The sequence below is a fragment of the Halichoerus grypus genome, chromosome 5 (genome assembly GCF_964656455.1).
Source record: "Halichoerus grypus chromosome 5, mHalGry1.hap1.1, whole genome shotgun sequence".
NCBI classification, from domain to species: Eukaryota; Metazoa; Chordata; class Mammalia; order Carnivora; family Phocidae; genus Halichoerus; species Halichoerus grypus.
In genome coordinates, this window is record NC_135716.1 from 138,059,412 (window position 1) to 138,076,319 (window position 16,908).

General features: G+C 40.3%; 1 protein-coding gene across 3 annotated transcripts in view; it reads right to left on the reverse strand.

The window, feature by feature from the left end:
* The window catches only part of PATJ (PATJ crumbs cell polarity complex component), a 347,778-nt gene that overhangs the window by 51,039 nt on the left and 279,831 nt on the right, over window positions 1-16,908 (reverse strand). For all 3 annotated transcript variants that reach the window (XM_078073041.1, XM_036091353.2, XM_078073040.1), the window contains exons 33-34: window positions 16,056-16,173; window positions 12,490-12,623 (exon numbers count right to left, since the gene is read on the reverse strand). In XM_078073041.1, the coding sequence (XP_077929167.1) occupies window positions 12,490-12,623; window positions 16,056-16,173 (252 nt within the window). The remainder of the gene's footprint in view (window positions 1-12,489; window positions 12,624-16,055; window positions 16,174-16,908) is intronic.

Genomic DNA, 16,908 nt, shown 5'->3' on the forward strand with positions numbered 1-16,908 from the left:
CAGCAGGAAGGCCAAACCAATGAGGAGTGATAATATAGTGGGGGTAGTAAAATGCTCAGTCCAGTGCTGTGCAAATCAAAACGATGTTGACCTCTACATTGAAAAACATACGGAGATGTATTAAGTTACTGATTTGTGATGTCTACTGCAGTTAGAGAGTTTCAAAAGAAAAGTGTGGGCTAAAACTGTGAAAGAATATTTTACTCTGAACAAAGTTGACTGTACTTATGTAAGTAAGGGGATGAGTGTCTTTAGAACATGATGCTTTTCTGTCCCAAATGCTTTGTGTCCAAATTCTTTGGGAAAACAAAACAAAACGAAACGAAATCCAAGCAAACCGAACAACCAAGCTTCCCCATTATATTTTAATTAGAATGTGATTTGGGAAAAAAGGGGGGGGGAGGCGGTACGGTGTGGAAGAACAGAAGGACCCAGGACTGGGAGTGAAAGGAGTTAATTTTTCTCCTAACTCTGGCCGATTTTGCAAGTGGTTCTACATTAACTGCTTGTTTCATGACACTTATCAGTAAAGCAAAGAGTTGAAATACATGGTTTCTAAAGTCATTCCACCTCTCAAATTTTAGACCTTTGTGAACTCATATAGAGTGCAAAGCAAAGCAGAGATTTTATGCAGATACTTAGGTCCTGCCTAAGAATAATTAGACCTCCTTCTAAATGGCAGACCAGAAGAATCTCAGCTCTCACAGGCTGAGGGAGATCAGAAAGAGATGGGGGGGGGGGGGGTAGTAACTGGCTATTCTATTAGTTATCTTTTGCTGCAAAACTTAGTGGCTTAAAACAAAAACTAACCATTTGTTTGTCCATGATTCCATGGGCTGGCAATTTGGGCTGGGTTCAGGGGGCAAGTTTTGTTCTCTGCTGTCTCAGTTGGGCTCACATGAGTTTGTAGTCAGGTTGGCTGGGGCCTCAGCCAGGATAGCTAGACCCCTCTCCCCCCATGTGCTCTTTCCAAGGTGTGTCATCCTCCGGGAGGCCTGTCCAGACTTGTCTGCAAGGTGGCAGTCTTTCAGGAGGACAAGAGCTAAACCATAAGGCTTTGGGGCTAAGGTTTGGAAGTCATTCAATGTCACTTTCACTATTTTGGTCAAAGCAAGTCAATTGGCCAGCTGGAATTCAAGGAAACTGGAAAGAGCTGCACAAAATTTATGATCAATTTTAACCTCCTACAGACTCTATCAAGTCTGCCAGAGGAATTTTCCAGCCCGTAAACAATGGACGGCAGCAATGTACGGTGGGGATCCTGGCTATGGACACATAAACCTGTGTTCAGAGTTGAGCTCTGCCACTTATCACAGCTTTGTGATACTTCTGTTAAGGTGTTTAACCTCACTGAACCAGTGTTGCCGTCTCTGTAAAATGGAATAAATCCTACCTTTCAGGGTTTGAGGATGAAGTGAGATAATGTATATAATGTCAAGCAAAGTGTCGGCCAGATAGATGTTGAGTATTTGCTAATGAGGACTCCCAACACATATATATCTAAGGCTGAAGGGGGCCTACATGGGACATGAAGGAAGGAATGTATGTCAGAGTGGTCAAAATTCATGACTCTAAGGATGAATGACACCAGTCTTGGTCCATTTTTTAATTTCTATTTTTCCTATAATTATGGTGAACCAAGAATACAACTGATTGCTTCCTTTTTTTTTTTTTTTTAAGATTTTATTTTAAGTAATCTCTACTTAAGTACTCAAGTGGGACTTGAACTTACGGAGATCGCGAGTCGCACGCTCTACCAACTGAGCCAGCTAGGGGCCCCCTGAGTGCTTCGTTTCACGAACGATTATGCTACAGGATATTTTAGGTCCTTCCTTCCTCCCTCCCTTCCTTCCTTCCTCCCTCCCTCTCTCCTTCCTTCTTTCCTTCCTTCCTCTCTTTCCTTCTTTCTTTCTCTCTCTCTCTCTTTTTCAGGGGGAGAAAAAGAGGGGTGGGGCAGAGGGAAAGGGAGAGAGCATCTTAAGCGGGCTTCAAGCCCAGTGCAGAGTCTAACACAAGGCTCAATCTTACAGCCCTGAAATCATGACCTGAGGTGAAATCAAGAGTCATAATGGACACTTAACTGACTGAGCCACCCAGGCACCCCTTTAGGTTATTCTTTCTGAAGTCATGGACTGCTCAGGGCTAAGGCCAAGGGACCATTTGAATGTAAACAAGATCTAAGCCAGACTGCAAAAGTCCTGTTACCAGATATTTTGATTTTTTTGTTTTCGTTAAGTATAGTCAGTCTTCATTGTTTGTGGATTCCGTATTTGCAAATTCACTCACTCCCCCAAATCAATGTTCCTGGTGCATTCACAGTCATTTGCGGACATGGGCAAAGTGGTAAAAAATTTCAGTTGCCTGATTCACTCGTTCCCAGCAAAAGTAGAACAAGGTGACATTTTGCCTTCATGTTTCAGCTCTCATATTGTGAATAAGCATCTTTTCTGTGGTCTTTTTAGTGCCACATGTTTTGTATGTTTGTGCTTTTGCTGTTTAAAACAGCCCCCAAGCACAAGACTGAAGTGCTGTCTTATGTTTCTAAGCAGGAGAAGGCTATGATGTGCCATATGGAAAAAAATACATGTGTCAGATAACTTCTGTTCATTTATGAGTTACAGTGTTGCTGGCCATGAGTTCAATGTTAATGAGTCAACAATAGATATTAAAATAAACTATCTTTAAAAAAGTAACACATGTAAAACAAGGTTATGTATTTATCGACTGTTAAAAAATGTTGTGAGCAGAGGAACCCATCTCTGTATTTACCCTGGAAGTAACGGTTCAGTATTCACTAACTCAGTGTTTGCTATGACTTTATAGAACATAATTAGCATGAATAACAAGAACTGATCGTACTTCCTATTGTTGCTTCTCCCTGGTGATACTTCTCTACAACATAGCTGGGAAGTCCAACATGAAAGGTGATAAAGGTAGAAAAGCAAACATGGGCTATCTATAATAGGGATGGCAGGACTCCTGTCAACAAAGGCAGGTCTCTGTTTTCCCTTCCCTGCTATTGTGGGGCAGTAGGTTGATTAACCCAAGGGTGGAAGACTGAATGCATTTTTCTTGCTGTAGCATGTGTTATTATGCTTACATTCCATGTGTTTTGTAGATCTATATATTTTTGAACCCATTACAAAGGTAAAGGGCAAAGATGATTCAAGACAAGTTGCACAGATGCTAATCTTCCCCACCTTTAAGCCCCCTGCTTTGATGCAAAAGGTATTTGGCATACCCTTGCTGATTCATGAGAAGCAAAATGTTAAGAGATTACTTTCAATATCTCATAAGAACACGCAGGACTTGAGGCAGAATGTAGTCAATAAATGCCATATTTTCTTTATTCTAAGATGAGTTTTTTTCCTCATTTTATTTTAATTTTATAATTTGGATGAATCTCAGAATCAAGTGTACATTCACTATACTGCTTTCCTACCATGGATACAATAAAAGATTATTACTTTAGAAGAAGTACAATATTTGTCAAAGTGATAAGAGTTTTGTTTGCCAACTTCATAGGTTGAATAATTATGTTCAGAAAACCTGAAGAAGCCATAGCTACACAAGGGAAGTCAACAGAGTTGAAAGAATTTACTATACTTGGAATCTTACTTTTTGAAATCTGGATACTCTAATAAATTAGGTTTCACTACATAGATTTTCTACAAATCTCAAAACAACAGTCTTCAACTAATCCGCATAAAACTCTGCTACAAAAGGAACAAAGGGTGAGTCTCTATATCCTAATCTCAATTTATTCATTTATTCTAATATGCTTCAGGTAGGGTATGAAGATTCATACCTACAAAACTCTCCAAGGGAAAGAAAATGGATCACAATGTTCAGCACCTACTATTTTGAAATGCAGAAACTTTCTTGGGTAATAAACTATAGGCAACATGAATGAGTGTTAAATCAGCAATACTAGTGGCTCTTGACTAAAAGTACGGATTAAATGATCAGTTACACAGGAAGCGGTAACAGCAATCTGTGTGTGTGTGTGTGTGTGTGTGTGTGTGTGTGTGTGTGTGTGTGTGTGTTAAACAATGGACTATATAAACTATCCTAAAACTCAAGCTCAGGGATTGCAAACTCTTGCACACCACAGGTAACTAAAATGTGGAATGAAAATCACAGCAATAAAACAGCTAATATAAGAATTGCAATGAATATATAAAGTTTCACATTTTAAGATTCTGAAAAACTTTCCCTTCTCAAACTCAGAAAAGAAACTGTTTTATATTTACTTAAAATGGAGTTCCCTTGCCAAGACTGATTTAGCAAAAGGTTGATACTCATCAATATGAATATAATTTTTCATACTGAAATAGAGATTCATTTTAAGGAAATGGGATAATATTTGCATTATATTTTATAAGTCCCTATAGTTCCATCTGGTCCTTATTTATTTAAACTTTACTCAGCTTGCATAATATTTTTGCTTACAGTCGTATTCCTTAAGATCAGAAATGCCCAAATCTGGAAATTCAGAGGTACTATTCGTTAACATTCTTTCAGTGTGATTCATAGACTTCTTGCAAACTCTGCTTTGATTTTAAAATAAAACTAAGGTAATAAGATGTTTTGTGTAAAAATATATGACTTAAGCAATAATGATAAAAGGAGCCTGGCTTTGGGGGATTACACGCCAAAGCAAACCACACTCCTCATGAAACAGACCGTGCAAAGTTCATTTGAAGGTAATAGCAAAATAAAACACTTAATCAAATGTAAAATAGTTTTCTATTCTGCTTACTTCAAAAAAAATACCTAGCGGTTTAAGTTGCTACAGTTCTACATTTAAACGGCCAAAAGCAGTAACAGCTAAACAACAGCATGCAACATGGTGAATCAGGGTTAAGTGAGGTCGCTGCAGAGCTGGACATATGGTTAGAGCTAAAAGACAGGTATTTTTCACTTCAATTTCTAGATGGATGACTTTACCACATAGTATCCAAATGTGAGAGTCCTTCTACCTCCATGCTTCTTGCTGATGTACCTCTCCTATCTACAGAACTGCTGTTTAATGAGACTGAATTAAATTGCAGGTGGTGAAAAAAATACTGATTTGAAACATGGAGAGAAATAAGATTCAGAATCTGACATTCCCTGGCCTTCTAAATATTACAAGTATCTAAATTTTACAATCTACCAGGCGCCTGGGTGGCTCAGTCGTTAAGCGTCTGCCTTTGGCTCAGGTCATGATCCCAGGATCCTGGGATCGAGTCCCACATCGGGCTCCCTGCTAGGCGGGAAGCCTGCTTCTCCCTCTCCCACTCCCCCTGCTTGTGTTCCTGCTCTCGCTATATCTCTCTCTGTCAAATAAGTAAATAAAATCTTTAAATAAATAAATAAATAAATAAATTTTACAGTCTACCCTGGGAATTCACTGACCTCAGTTACACTGCTGCAACGGTACCAAGAATATAAAGACAAAACAAATGTCCTAGGCTAATTGTTTTCCTCTTACAAAGAGACAAGCTTATCTCCAGCCCAGAGGAACAACACAAGTGTAACAACTAGGGCTTATATTCATAAACTTGACCTTTCCAAAAGTGGTAACAATGACTAGCTTCCATAGAACAAAACTAAACAATAATTAAGCCTTATTCTCTAGCTAAAAAAAACTGAAGATTGAAGTTTTAAGAAAGTTGTGAGACGAGAATGTAAAAAGAGAGAGAGAAAATGAATTTCCTTAGACTGCCATAACCTTGGGGCGCCTGAGTGGCTCAGTCGGTTAAGCGTCTGCCTTTGGCTCAGGTTATGATCCCAGGGTCCTGGGACGAGCCCCGCATCGGGCTCCCTGCTCCGTGGGGAGCCTGCCTTCCTGATTAAAAAATAAAGCCTAATAATAATATCCTTGCAGAGAGTGGCTTGCCTGCATTTGTCAAATATTTCTCGAGATTTGGCACTCACTACATAGTTCATTCCACCTTTGCCCAGCTGATGTTAGGAAGTCCTTCCTTATGAAAATGTGAAATCTGTTTTTCACTAAGCCCCTTGGAAGAACCTGTTTTTCACTAAGCCCCTTGGAAGAACCTGTTCTTATCCCTCATCCACAAAAAGATAACCTTCCACGTCTGCAGAGAGTTGTCATTGTCCCTTCTGATCTTCCCTTTCCCAACTCTATTCAATTGCAATGATGTGGTTTCAACAATGTCCTTGTCAACCACATAATCATACCCAGAAATGAACAGTATACTCTAGCCACAGTTAAAACTGATCAGGGAAGCACAGCAGACAGATCTAACAGCACGTGCAAATGTCTTGAAAGGAATGGAAGGAGGCCAGCCTGGCTGGAGTCCAGAGTGGCTCACAGAGGCTAGACAGTCATATTTTTAGGTGTGCAAGGCACTATATGGGGATACTAAAGGTACAAAATACAATAAAACAGGCCTGTTCTCAAGATACTCGGGGTCTGGTGGGTGAGATGAAGAACTCCCTTTTATAGGTGAAGGTTGATAACACATAGTGGTAGCCCTAGAGAGGGAGCCCAATCGTGTGGCTTTGGAGCCAGATCGTCTGATTAAACTGCAACTGGACGAACCGCTAGCATTATGTCCTTGGAGAAGTTACCTAACTTATCTGCGTCTCCATTTCCTCATCTGTAAAATGGGGATAATACCACTACCTCTTCTACAGGGTTGTTATGAGAATTAAATAAGAGGATACATATTAATTACATATTAAGAAGAGTGTCAAATCACTTTTTAAAAGTGTGATGCCGAAAAATATCTAAAAAGTTATGTTTCTCAGTGTGCAGCTGATACATCAAAGACAGATGAAGGGAGCTGAAGATATATATATATATATATATATATTTTAAGATTTTATTTGAGAGAGAGAGAATGAGTGAGAGAGAACACACATGAGAGAGGGGAGGGTCAGAGGGAGAAGCAGACTCCCCGCTGAGCAGGGAGCCCGATGTGGGACTTGATCCCGGGACTCCAGGATCATGACCTGAGCCAAAGGCAGTCACTTAACCAACTGAGTCACCCAGGTGTCCCTGAAGATATGTTTTAATATGAATGTTTAATAATAATCAATAATAAATGAACTCATGGGGCGCTTGGGTGGTTCAGTCATGATCCCAGGGTCCTGGGGTTGAGCCCCATGTTGGGGTCCCTGCTCAGCAGGGACTCTGCTTCTCTATCTGACCCTGCCCCCCCCCCCCCCCCCCGCCCTGGCTTGTGTGCTCGATCTAATAAATAAATAAAATCTTTAAAAAAAAAAAATGACTGAACTCAGTATACAGGCATTGGAAAAAGTCCTTTATATTATTTATCTTATTAATCCACATACCAAGTGTAAGAGGTCGATTTTGTTGTCACCACTATTGCACAAATGAAGAAACCTAGAAGGGTTAAGTTGCTTGTCCAAGGCCCTACAGTTAGAGATCTGGGATTTGGATGCCATAGAATCAGCATCATTACTCAGCCTATTAGATTTGATATAACACATTATCTACAGTCTGGGACCTTTGACAATGGTAACCAGAGAAAGGAAAATGCACAGAGTGAGGGTCCTGGAGAACCTTTTGTCATTCTTTCTGCACTTCACTTGTTCAATCCCAAGAACAGTCCAAGTCTGCCAATACTCAGATAAAAAATCTGTTTCTTAAGTTTTTATTTCTCTTCCCAAGGCTGATAATAAAATAACTCCAACAAAAATGACACTGGAGGACTATGTTTTACTTCTTCTGAGGACACTAGAGATAAAACTTCTCATCAGCAAGCAAACATTTCAGAGAAGGGGGAATGGAAGGATTCAGGGAGAGGCTTAAGAAATATGTGGTGAGCATCATAAGAGGTAAGGGTCCTCAGTCTTTCATTTGGCAGAGTATGTCAAGTCTTCTGAGTTGTAAGATTTCATGCAAACTAGCACTCTAAGACCAAAAAGAGTGGTGGTGGTGGTGGTGAGAGGTAGGATGATGGGTGGGTGGATGGATGGAAGGAAATAATATAAATAAATATACTATCTATTTTATACCTTATCTGATTTCCTTGCTGTGTGCCCCTCTAAACTCACATGTAGAAACTCTAATGCCCAATGTGATGGTATTAGGAGGTGGGACTTTTTGGAGGGGATTAGGTCATGAGAGCAGAGTCTTCATGAATGAAATTAATGCCCTTATAAAAGAGGCCTCACAGAGGCTCCCTTTACTTTGTGAGGATATGAGAAGTCTACAATGCAGAAGAGGGCCCTCACCTGACCCTGGACTTCCAGCCTCCAGAATTGTGAGACCCGGAGTCCTGTTGTTTATAAGCCACCCTGCTCCTTCCTTCCTTTCCTTTCTTTTCCCTCCTTCCTTTCTTTCTTTCTGTGTGTAGGCAGGACTTAAAACTCGAGACCCTGAGATCACTACCTGAGCTGAGAGCAAGAGTTGAAAGCTTAACTGACTGAGCCACCCAGATGCCCCTAGTTGTACTTTTTTCTACTTTCCAGAGAAAAATTCCTATTTTAATAGTCCTTATTAGGATTTTTCATTGGTCCCTTATATTAGACCATCAACACTGAAGGTAGTAGAATAAACTTGACTGACAGTGTAAGGACAGGGTTATTTCACTCAACTTTAGGTCCTTGGTACTAAGAAAAGGGCAGCCTTTAAGGAAACATATGTAAGAGCCACATTCACGAAAAGCAGACCTGGGAGCACATCAGAGGATTAAAACAACAGAGGTAGAAGTCTGTCATTGAGGATTGGGTCCAGGTGCACTCATAAACCTTCCCCAGAGGCTCACCCTCACCATTATCTTGGTGTTTAAAAGGCCCATTTAGATGACTGGCTGCAAACACACTGGGATGCTAAGTGAGATCTCCCTCTCTGATCTCAGAAACCATCTGCCTTGGCTCCGGAGCAATTATTTATAGCAGATAGGACTGATGTGGTGTCAAGACCAAGTCCCAGAGGCTTAATTCCTCCAAAGATGGCAAAAGTGCCTGTTGGATACACAACAAAGAGGACCCAGAAACCCAAACTGGGCGGGTTGCAGCAGATGCTTAAGAAGGGTCACCAGCACTCAGAATGTCAGAGCTGAAGTAAGGGTGCGTCACACAATCAAATGTGCAAAGACAAGTGCAAAGGTACTTTTGACAGTGGGTCAACACTGTCCACAATTTCCTTTCAGATGCTCTCAACTTCATTTGCTAACTTCCTGCTGACTAGGTGCAGTCCCATGACCCCACTGGATAATATGACCTGAGGCTGCATATTCCATATCAAAATTTGGAAGGAAAAAAAGATCTTCACTGTGGTAAACGATCTTTTATTTGTTAAAGCACCTTCCACCCACCCGTGCTGTTCAGCTTGACCAAAAAACGACATGGCTATATATAACTCGTGAGTCTAACTTACAGCTTTTGACGAGGTACCTGGGGTTAAGAAATAAAAGCTATGTCCCATTTCTCATTTTTAAGTGGTACTTATCCTTCCAAGGACAGTGGTATTTACAGCCTCAAAAGGCAGAACTATATATTATGAACTTCAGAATGCTGTTAAAGAATTTTTTAATTTTTTTTTTTTGGCGGGGGGTGGGCTGCCTCGTGGTGGCCAGAGAAGCAGAAGCAGAGCGTAGTATTTAGCAAACAGCCTCAGCCAGGAAGCAGTAGGTGATGCGGACAGCGGAAGCCCCAAGCTGGTAGCCAGTTCCACGAGTACGTGCAACAGCGGAGCCCCAAAAGTAGCACGGGCACGTCTTATTCAGGTTTTCTAACCCACCCACATAAAGCAAAATCAGATTAATAACAAAGCCAAAAAAAAAAAAAATCAGCTAACAAACTCATTCAGCTGGGCAAAACATGCTATGAGATCTCCTATTGGGAAAAAATTCCGTATTTCCTATGGGGAATCTGGTTCTGCCTTATTTTAAGCAGTACAGACTTAGAGTTACAAAAAATAAATCAGAGGGTTACCTCTTCATGAAAGAATTCACTACAGAATTTCCTTAAAATGTAATTTCCCTGGTTCATTTCAAATATAGATTTATATAAATTCAGTTTATTCAATATTCAGGAATATCTCTTTGGAAAAATGAGAAAACAGGCTCTGGAAGGTAGGAACAGCCAATGTTCAGGGTCAGCCAATAGTTTCTGCATACTACCCCAAAGACCTTGGGATAACGATTTACATATAATATGCTTTAAAAATATGTAATATGTATATATATTCACTTCCTTACGACCCCAGAACTTTTCCACATTTCTCATTATCTGGCTTGGAAAGCTATCTGTTCAGCTTCTGTGGCTGAGGAAAGGGGCAAGCTTTTCTTTAGAAGTTTCCCTTCAAGTGGTCTGGTCCAGGCGATATTTTTAAATCGTACTTAAATCTCACCCCATGAAAGGGTGGGAGCTAAAACTGGCTGCTGAGCTAGTTAACTCCAGGTGTCCCCAGTTCATCCAAGCCGATGAAGAAATACCCTCGTGTATGCACGAAGCCACAAACAGCAGGCGCTGCCCGCACGGCCAAGGCAGAGTCATTCAGGAAATAAATTATCCCCAACTCAGGAGAAAAGTTATAGCAACACGTTAATCAGGTGGACAGAGATAAAATCCTTTAATAAACAAACGCTGGCGTCTAAGTACAGTCCTGTTTAGGTTGTGCACTAGGAGGGTCTGCCTTCGCTAGGTCAGGTGGGATAGTGGGAGGGCAAAGGGCCGAGAACAGGGAGCAGGCAGAATACACGGAGACCCGGGGTTCGGTCGCACTGTGCGGTTCTTGAGTTGCCTAGGGCTTCACGGGCCTAATAGTTACTACAGAGAAATATAACGGGATCTCCCCACCTCCCGACAGTACTAACGTGGAAATATTATATTCCTGCCAAAAATGAAAACGCATTTTATTGATCATATTACACCTGTTTTACCTGTAAATCTGACATATACAATCTATTCCTTACTAAATAAAATGGGCAAAAGAAATACCAAAATATTCATTTAAAAACATATTTATTAAGAAGAAAACTCGTCTCTAGGGAGAGGCCCAGGATGGGTTTGGAGGGCAGGGCAAGGGGGGAAAGGGTTGGAGGGAGATTTGCTTTCTACTTTATATCCTTTTGTGTCAGTTTAACTGAGTATAATATGTATGTATTACTTATTCAAAGAGATATGCGTTGATTCATCACATTTTTATAAATCAAAACACAGAAAGTTTTACCAAAAAATGGTAATGAGTAGTGACATCAAAATATACTAAATAGGGCACCTGGGTGGCTCAGTAGGTTAAGTGACTCTTGATTTTGGCTCAGGTCATGATCTCAGGGTTGTGAGATCAAGCTCTGCGTGGACATGGAGCCTGCTTAAGATTCTCTCTCCCTCTGCCCCTCCCCTTCTCTAAAATACACACACACATACACACACACAATGAATAATCAAAGATCCATCATCCAAGCAAAAACTAACATTCTAATTTTTTTAAAATTATGAGTAGACATGAACATGGTTAGAATAAAGCAAAACCTAAATTGTGCTAGACTAATTGATATATATTGTTGTCTAGCATTCCATTAAATGATGATGATGATCATAATAATAACAGTTCATACTTATCTTACACTTAGTAGGTACCAGACACTGGCCTAAATCCTGTTCTTTTTAAAAAAATGTTTATTTTATAATTTAGCAGATTTGGGAGAGAGCGAGCATGCATGTGAGCTGGGGGGATGGAGAGGGGGAGAGGGAGAGAATCTTTTTTTTTTTTAAGATTTTATTTATTTATTTGACAGAGAGAGCGAGCACAAGCAGAGGGAGTAGTAGAGGGAGAGGGAGAAGCAGGCTCCCTGCTGAGCAGAGAGCCCGCTCCATCCCAGAATGGAGATCATGACCTGAGCTGAAGGCAGATGCTTAACCATCTGAGCCACCCAGGCGCCCCAAGACAGAGAATCTTAAAGCAGACTCTGCCGAGCGCAGAGCCCAACTTGGGGCTCAAACTCACGACCCTGAGATCATGACCTGAGCTGACATCAAGAGTCGGATGCTTAACCAACTGAGCCACCCACGCTCCCCTAGATCCTGTTATAGTATTTCTAAATGCTGCTACAGTGTTGTTGGTCTAATAAGCATTTATAGGGGCACCTGGGTGGCTCAGTCATTAAGCGTCTGCCTTCGGCTCAGGTCATGATCCCAGGATCCTGGGATCGAGCCCCACATCGGGCTCCCTGCTCAGCGGAGAGCCTGCTTCTCCCTCTCCTACTCCCCCTGCTTGTGTTCCCTCTCTTGCTGTGTCTCTCTGTCAAATAAATAAATAAATAAAATCTTTAAAAAAAAATAATAAGCATTTATAAAAAATACTCAAGGTAGAGAAAATCCTGGTGAAAATGAAACACTGAGAAAAACTTGAAAGCTGGCCAGAATATACATGCATGTCTGTAATTATGTTTTCTTCCATACCACAAAGATGCCAATTCTTCCACAGAAGTGATAAAGGCCATAATGAGGCTCAACAAGGAACTCTCTGACAGCGGATATACTTCACTTCTAGGAACTTACCAAAGGTGTGTCTTTTCCTCCCACAATGCTGAGACCAAGACCTGAACGTCCCTTGGATATTTCTATAATCATTTCCTGGCCAGGAACAATGGGACACGTGGCTGGGTCCACTGACAGAGGGGCCTGGAAACCACCTGGAGAAGGATGAAACACAGAATGATGGGCAAGCAGGGGATGCAGCCCGGCACGCACACTCTGTTAGTTGGGGAGCACAGGGTTTACACATGTTTGTCATTTCACTCTTTTCCTGCTGAGCACCATGCAGCAAAGAGCTGGGTCCTTAACGCCCTTTCAGGAAGGGATGAAACCCGACGCTTTTGAGATGAAAACAGTAACTACCCCCCTTACTCAATCATCTATTTTAAGTATACTTGAAATTTTTTTAAGCTTAAAACATACCCTGAAAACTCATACGGAAAGATGTAAGATGATTAAATGATTAAGTACATATAGGCGTCTGTTCTAATGAAAATGAAGACTGGTATGACAAGATTCTGGGTTATAGTTAGAAGATACTAAGAAGAATTAGTGCTTAAATACTTTCAGTTAGAGCATATCATGAATTAAGATATATAAAGGATTTCATCAATAAAGTATGATGTTAAGATAAGAATTACCTAACAATGATCCCGAAACATATACACAGTTAAAAAAAAAAAAAAAAAAACTGTCATAAACACAACATTCAAGAACTAATTGCTGGGTCCACAGCTGAAAAACTTGTTAAAGGAGTTACTCCTACTTTATAAAGGTTTACTTTTTAAATTTTTAAAAAAGATTTAATTTTTTATGTTTAATTTAAATTTTTAACATTAAATTTTTTTTTATGTAACCTCTACCCTCAAGGTGGGGCTGGAACTCACAACCTGGAGACCAAGAGTCTCATGCTCTACTGACTGAGCCAGCCAGGTGCCCCATGGTTTACTTTTTAAAATCATTGTTTTATTTTATTTATTTATTTTTCTTAAGTAGGTTCCATGTCCAGCAGGGAGCCCAACGTGGGGCTTGAACTCACGACCCTGAGATCAAGATCTGAGCTGAAATCAAGAGTCGGTTACTCAACCAACTAAGCTACCCAGGTTTCCCCAAATCACTGTTCTAGATTGGGTTTCTTTAAAAAATGAGAGAAAAAAGTATTTACTGGCTAGGAAAAGATGTTTAATACAACCCCTTTATCCAGCATAACTTCTACATATGTGTATTTTCCAGATGACTGAACCCAACTAATTGAAAAATCAAAATATTCAAAATGTTAGCTTCAAGAGCTTCTTGTACAAATAAGGAGCCTCCAAAGAATGTCATCTTTTTTGACAACTAAGTTCGATCATCATGAGTACTGACTCTTACCCTGGGATAGAATTTAGTTAAGGGCTGAGAATAAAGGGCCCCACCTTTTGGCCAGCTGCAGCTAATGCACAGGGGCCAAACTGGGATCCTCAAAGCTCATTAAACATCTGTCCCAGCAAGGGCCCCCTTATGGACTACAGGCTAAGAATGATTCTCACATTTTCAAAAGGTTGAAAAAAAAAAATGAAAAGAAAAATAACATTTCAAGACGTGAAAATTACATGAAATTCAAATTTCAATGTCCATAAATGAAGTTGTATTGGAACACAGCCCTGCTAATCCATTTACTTCCAGTCTACGGCTGTTAGCATCCCGCGACAGCGGAGCTGAGTACTTGCAACAGAGACCATATGGTCCACAAGCCTTAAATATTTACTATCTGGCTCTTTACAGAAAAAGTTTGCCAATCCTGATATTCAACAAAAGGAGAGAGGCTCTAGGTAAGCCTGTGGAGGGTTCTGCTCTGACTCAGCAAGAATAATAATAAAGCAGATTTTGGAGTGGTGGGAACGTGGATTTAAGCTCCCCAGAAGGGAATTAATAGGTGGGTAAAAATGGAGGCTCATTCCTCATCCGAAAAATGCACGTAGCGAGCTGCTTTCTAATAGGAAGTAAATGAACAATGGTGTGTGGTGCCCAGTCCAGCAACTGGCATAACGCATTACAGTTGCTCTTTCTGACCGCATGGCATTTATTAAGCTAATGGCCTCCTAGTTAAGAGTGAGAAATTTAGTGACACAACCTCGGTAACAATAAAAAATGCCCTATTAGAAGGAGAGTATTAAATTATAAACCTAATCTGACTCTAGATCTTTTGGCAGCAAATGTATTTCACACTCCATTTTCCATTCATTTACAATAAAAACAATGTGCAATAGTGCCTAAATTCATAAATGCTTTACAAAGTTTATACTCCTTTTGTAAATGACTAGTTAGCCTCTTGAGTGAGAAGAGAGATGCTGGGGATGGCATTTCTCTTCTTTCACTTCTGCCTCACCCTGGCCAGTCCTGAGTCAGGGTTGGTGTGTATTTCTCCTATCGGGCCAGCCCAAAGCCTGACATACCAAGCCCCCGATAAATGTTTGGTAAGTAGATGACCAAATGAGTAGAATTTCCATAGATTAAATTATGGGAGATTAATTTCTGTTATCAAGATATAAATATGTGATGCATCTTATCAAAACTCAGTTGGTCAACATTGTGGTTACTTTCTTAGTAAAAGGCCAGGTGGTCAGTATTCTGAGCTTTACTGACCATACATTCTCTGCTGAACTACTCAATGCTATCCTCATTGTGTGAAAGCAACCTTAAGACTACAGGTAAACAAAGGAGTAGTCCAATGAAATTTTATTTATGGTCAGGGAAGTCTGGGTTTCAGATAATTTTCATGAAATACTCCTTTGACTTTTTCCAACCTCTTAAAAATATGAAAACCATTTTTAGCTTGCACCCACACAAAAACAGATGGTGGGCCAAATCTGACCCATGGGTCAAAGTTTGCTGACCACATTCATCAAGTATTTTAGTAAAAACCCAGTACTTTAGAATAATACCTGCTTGCTAAAGTTTTTATTGAGTTAATATTTCTGAAAAAATATGCACAAGACAAATACGTAAAGGTGTTAGGCCTGCTAAATTCATGCAGGGTTGTGCTTCGCCACTGGTGAGCCCAGTGTTTTAAATAGGCCACTTTTTTTTATGGACTTACATCACATAAAAGCAAAGTGGAAATACTCATTATTCATTTTGAAATTCTATTTTCAACTGCCAGTCAGCATAATTCATGCCAGGAATTCAAAGAGAGAAAGCGAATACTCATGTCTTTAAGCACTGAAAATTAACAGTCTTCAAATCACTTACATCAACATATGCAAGGCTAACAATTTGACTGAATATGATTTTTAGGAGATAATACTCATACACTAAACACAATCTTTTGGAGCGATTACAGAATAATTTGTAAGCTTCATATGCAAACAGTATTTACTGAGGGCCTTTTTTTTGTTCTAGCACTTTCATACTCAATAAGCCCTGGGCAATCCCAGTAGCAGGTGAGGAAAATGGTGACCTGCCCACGTCCTGGAGCTAAGGAAGTGGAGGAGGGATGCAGAGCCAGGCTTCCTGACGCCTGGTCCAGTGCCCTTTCCAGGATATCATCATCCCCTCCTTGTCTCATGTTGGAGGAGTCAATTCAGTTCGGCTCACAGAAAGAATCATACCATAGCTTGTGAAATCCACATCCGTGGAATGGTATGATGAAGCTGGTGCTAAAGGTATCTCTTGTGAACTGAAGGAGACTTTTGTTGAATATTTTTGCTGTTTCATCTGGCTGACAGCCTACAAAAGAAAGGAAAATTAGAGGAATGTCAAAGAGGAGAACGAAAACCAAAGGATAAGACTTTAAAACTGGTGTGTTGTTACCAAAACAATGGTGGCACTCCAATAATGTTGTCTGAGAATTTAGAGCGGGAGAGGTGGCAGGAGGAAGTTAGGATGATTTCTGTCCCATCCCCCATGCTTCCCTATTTAACTTGACATCTAAGATGTTCAGTGAAGGATGGATGAAGGAAGGGGAGAAGGATAACAGCTGATGATACTCTATCATTGTGGTCTGTATACAATGCTGGGGCTGGGAAGCAGAACAAAAATTTTTACAATTTCCATTGATTCTGATGAAATCGATGTGAAGTCCACATACCCATGTTGTGCCCACTGAAAAGCAATCTATGCTGCAGATGTTCTGAGCATACAACAATGTCCTTCTCTTCTGGATACATCCACAATAGTTAAATGCATTAGGCAGGTTAATTGAGCAACATGAGAGCCAGGAAGAGGAAATTAGCATCCACTCAAAGTCTACTAAGTGCCAGGTACACCGAACATTTTAATTCACCTCCAAGAACTATACCTTATTCACCCTTAATTCCCAGTACCTGGAACATAGTGGACCCTCAATAAATGTTTGATGAATGAATGAATGAGTCGCTGAATGGATATAGAAGAGCAAAATTGAAGACATGGAAACTCAGAGTTGAAAATGAATTTGTAATTCAATGAAGGTACAAAGACCTT